This window comes from Plasmodium fragile, assembly GCF_000956335.1.
Source record: "Plasmodium fragile strain nilgiri unplaced genomic scaffold supercont1.48, whole genome shotgun sequence".
Classification (NCBI taxonomy): Eukaryota; Apicomplexa; class Aconoidasida; order Haemosporida; family Plasmodiidae; genus Plasmodium; species Plasmodium fragile.
This window is the reverse complement of record NW_012192628.1, coordinates 70197-73527: the sequence shown is the minus strand read 5'-3', so window position 1 is coordinate 73527 and position 3331 is coordinate 70197. Positions and strand designations below refer to the sequence as shown.

The following is a 3331-nucleotide window of genomic DNA, read 5'->3' as shown; positions in this document are numbered from 1 at the left end:
GAAGGTCGCAACCCGTTTAACTTTAAAAAAAAAAAAAAAAATAAAAAAACATGTTGGCGCGTAGATATAGCGGTTTAATTATTCATTTCGTGCAACAGTCCTAACCGCGGTGACCCCGCATGATGGAAGAAACCACGTGTATTTTTTATTCTGCTACAACACATCCTACTGCTCCTCTCGTAATCTCACGTGAGGACATTTGGTAAAGGACATAGCAGAGTGGACGAGAATCTCGTATTAGAGGACTCTCCCCACGTTTGTAAAAATAATTTAAAAAAAAAGGAAAAGGGTTAAGATATGACGAGCGGTGGTGAAACGGACAGAGGGGAGCAGAGCGTCGAGGTGGCAAACGATGGCGAGCCCGAAACGAACCTAAAGGGGAAAGAGAAGCAGCTTTTCAGGAAGCCAAACCACAGAAACAAAAAGATAAACAAAAAAAAAAAGAAAAAAAAAAAATTGAAGAAAAAAAAGGAAAAGAATATGTTGAAGAAACAGGAAGAAAATAGCGCCGCGAGGGGTAGAGAAGAAGGTGGTGATAGTGGTAGCCCCTGTGAGGTGAACCAAGACGAGGAACAAACAGAAGGGCAGCAGATATCGTCGATCGTTTCATTTTTGAAGAGGAATGAAAGGCCTCCTCGGTCTAATGAAGAAGGTAAGGGTGGGGGATGGCAGAGAGAACAGCTTCAACAAGTAGCACAAATGAATAATTGGACATAAGAGCAAGGGGGAAAAAGGGCGTTTACGCATTTGTGTTTCTTCCACAGTGGCGGAACAGTGTCTTTTCCCTGCGACGCCATTTGTATAGCGGTGCTCAGCTTTGTCCTGTTTTTTTTTTGCCCAAATGACATGTCGTAGGTGGTAAGGCGAATGAGAAGCAGCCCACAAACAGGAAGAAGACAAAAGGGAAGCCACGATATTGCGACGAAGTGTCACAGGAAGGTAAGTTCTACAAAGCGTGGACAAATGAGGAGGACGAAGAGGCCCCGTTGCCATGCTAACAATGTGGGTTCCCCTCATATGAGAAAAAAAAAAAAAAAAAAAAAAATCCCGCATGTGTTAAAAATTTTTTTTTCTTTTTTCTGTACCTAACCAGATAAAGCTAAGCGAACCGTTTTCATTGGGAATCTTCCACTTAAGGACATGCACAAAGTGAAGCTGCTACGGTTGTTGGATTTGAAGAAGTCCGCTGTTGAATCGGTACTTTACCTAAGCATATATGAAATGCAAGCACACACATGTACACATATTGCGACCATATCGGAGAAGGGGACTCTTCAGTCCATTTTAACAATTGTACAATGACACTGCTCACATGTGTATGCACCACCACCCGCTGCCTATCAGGTCCGCTTTCGATCTCAACCTATGGAGGAGGCGTACGCCGGGAGGAAAAAGTTGGGGGTCATTTTGAAGAAGTTTACGGTAAGGGTGTAGGAGTGATGGACAACCTGCCAGCAGAGAGCTCTGCACAAGGGTATGCGGTGCACTGCTGTCCTAACCCACTCGACATTACATGATCGCACGATCGCACGATCGCAACCACATTGGAACCCGTCGTCTGCCCCCATGTTAGGATGCCAAGGACAACCAGAACGCCATCATCACTCTGAAGAAGGAGGAGAGTCTGCCCGATTTGCTCAGCAAAAATGTAAAAAGCATACATTTGTGTGGACAGATGGTCCTCCTTGTGTCACAGATTTGACATGAAGGGGGGGAGGGGGCGTTGCTTTCGTCTGCGCTAGGCAACTGCGTTTGCTTCACTTTCATCACCACAACCTTTGCACCCCCCAAACAGGGAATGGTTTACGAGGGCTATGTGCTTCGAATAAACATGCTGGGGGAGAAGCCCAACTTCAACAGGAAGAAGTCTGTGTGCATAAAGAACTTAGATAGGAAGTTGAACGAGTCAGATTTGTATAACTTGTTGAAGGACGTGGACGAGATAAAAGGTGCGACATGCATGCGCGTGTGTGAGCGTGCCGTGTGTGGAGTGGCCGCTAGCCGAGCCAGGAGTTTCCATTTTTCACCCCAATCGTGTCACTTGTGCGTTGGCCCCCCCGTTTTTTTTTCTTCGCAGGCATCCGCATTTTGAGGGACGAACGGACGAGCGTGTCCACGGTAAGGGCGGAGCAGAACAGAGCAGAGCAGAGACGAGGTGAATTGTGCTTCTACAAAAGAGAACACTACTCATAGTCATCTGTTGTACATGTTGGGAGAGGCACTCTGTCGCACTGCTCTCATTGGCCTGCATGGGCTACGCTGCATCCGCTACGCTCTGTCTACTGTGCGTCCACCACATGCGTGCGTTCCACCCCCACCCCCGCAGGGAGTCTCCTTTGTCCTCTTCCAAAACAGAAGCTCCGTTAAGAAGGCCATTAATATGTTTCACGGCCACTCAGTAAATGTAAGCCAAGCAGATGGGTCCCTTCACACCCCACCCCTCTTGCCCACATCTCCAGGCACATTGTGAGGTGACCGTTGCGTTTCAATGCGCGGACGGTGTTAGTGTGTCGGCTGGCCATCTTTATCCCTCCCCCCTTTTTTTTTTTTTTTCCAACTACCATCGTAGGGCCGTGAACTTGTGGTTGAGAAGATTCAACGTGTGGACAATGCGCGGGATGCACCCAAAGGTGAGTCGAAAAAAAAAAAAAAAAAATAATTCACATCAGTGTGACGAAGGTGTACATGGAACACGTTTGAAGTCAGCGTTTTACATCGAGTGTGTTTCCATTCATCACGTCGAGTGCACGTCATGACACGTCTTCCACTTCCCTCCCCCTCCATGCAGATGTGACCAAACAAAGCAAAAAGGTGAAACGAACAATTCGGAAGAATCCCCGGGAGGAGCAGAAGATGGGCCATGGGAAGGGGCACAAGAGTAGCCACCACAAGGCCTACAGAGCAAGACGCAAGAAGAAGTACGTGCGGAGGAAGCGCAAGGGCGACGCTGCTGCCGCTGGGGAGGATTAGTGTGCCCGTGGCTACTCCACCCACTTGGTCAGCGAAACAAGATTAACATAAAATGCTTTTGTGTCGTCCTAGTGCGTAAGTGTGTGCTACAAACGTGTTTATTTGTGTGTGTCTGCGCTCGCGTATGCAAGAGGAACTGTACACACTTATGCTGGTGGCACAGGGACGATGGGAGGATCCATTTTTTTTTTTAATTGCTACAATGACGCCACGCTGCAAACGTGCACATGTTGAACTGGCACGGCGACGTAGCGGCGAGACGCCCTCGTATCATTTGCATCCTTTTTGTGGTGCCCAGTCTCCATGCCGTTGTGTTGCCCCGTTGCATTTTTCCCACTGTTTTTTTTTTTTTTTTTTTTTT

General features: G+C 47.6%; 1 protein-coding gene across 1 annotated transcript; it reads left to right on the top strand.

Moving 5' to 3' along the window:
* Window positions 1-297: 297 nt before the first annotated feature.
* Window positions 298-2970, top strand: AK88_03865 (uncharacterized protein; the record flags this gene model as incomplete). The annotated part of the gene is made up of 10 exons (XM_012481475.1): window positions 298-652; window positions 856-939; window positions 1094-1197; window positions 1345-1422; window positions 1574-1648; window positions 1796-1949; window positions 2078-2118; window positions 2327-2404; window positions 2570-2630; window positions 2789-2970. The coding sequence occupies 10 exons, from the start codon at window positions 298-300 to the stop codon at window positions 2968-2970; spliced, it is 1212 nt and encodes a 403-aa protein (XP_012336898.1).
* Between the last annotated feature and the right edge of the window lie 361 nt (window positions 2971-3331).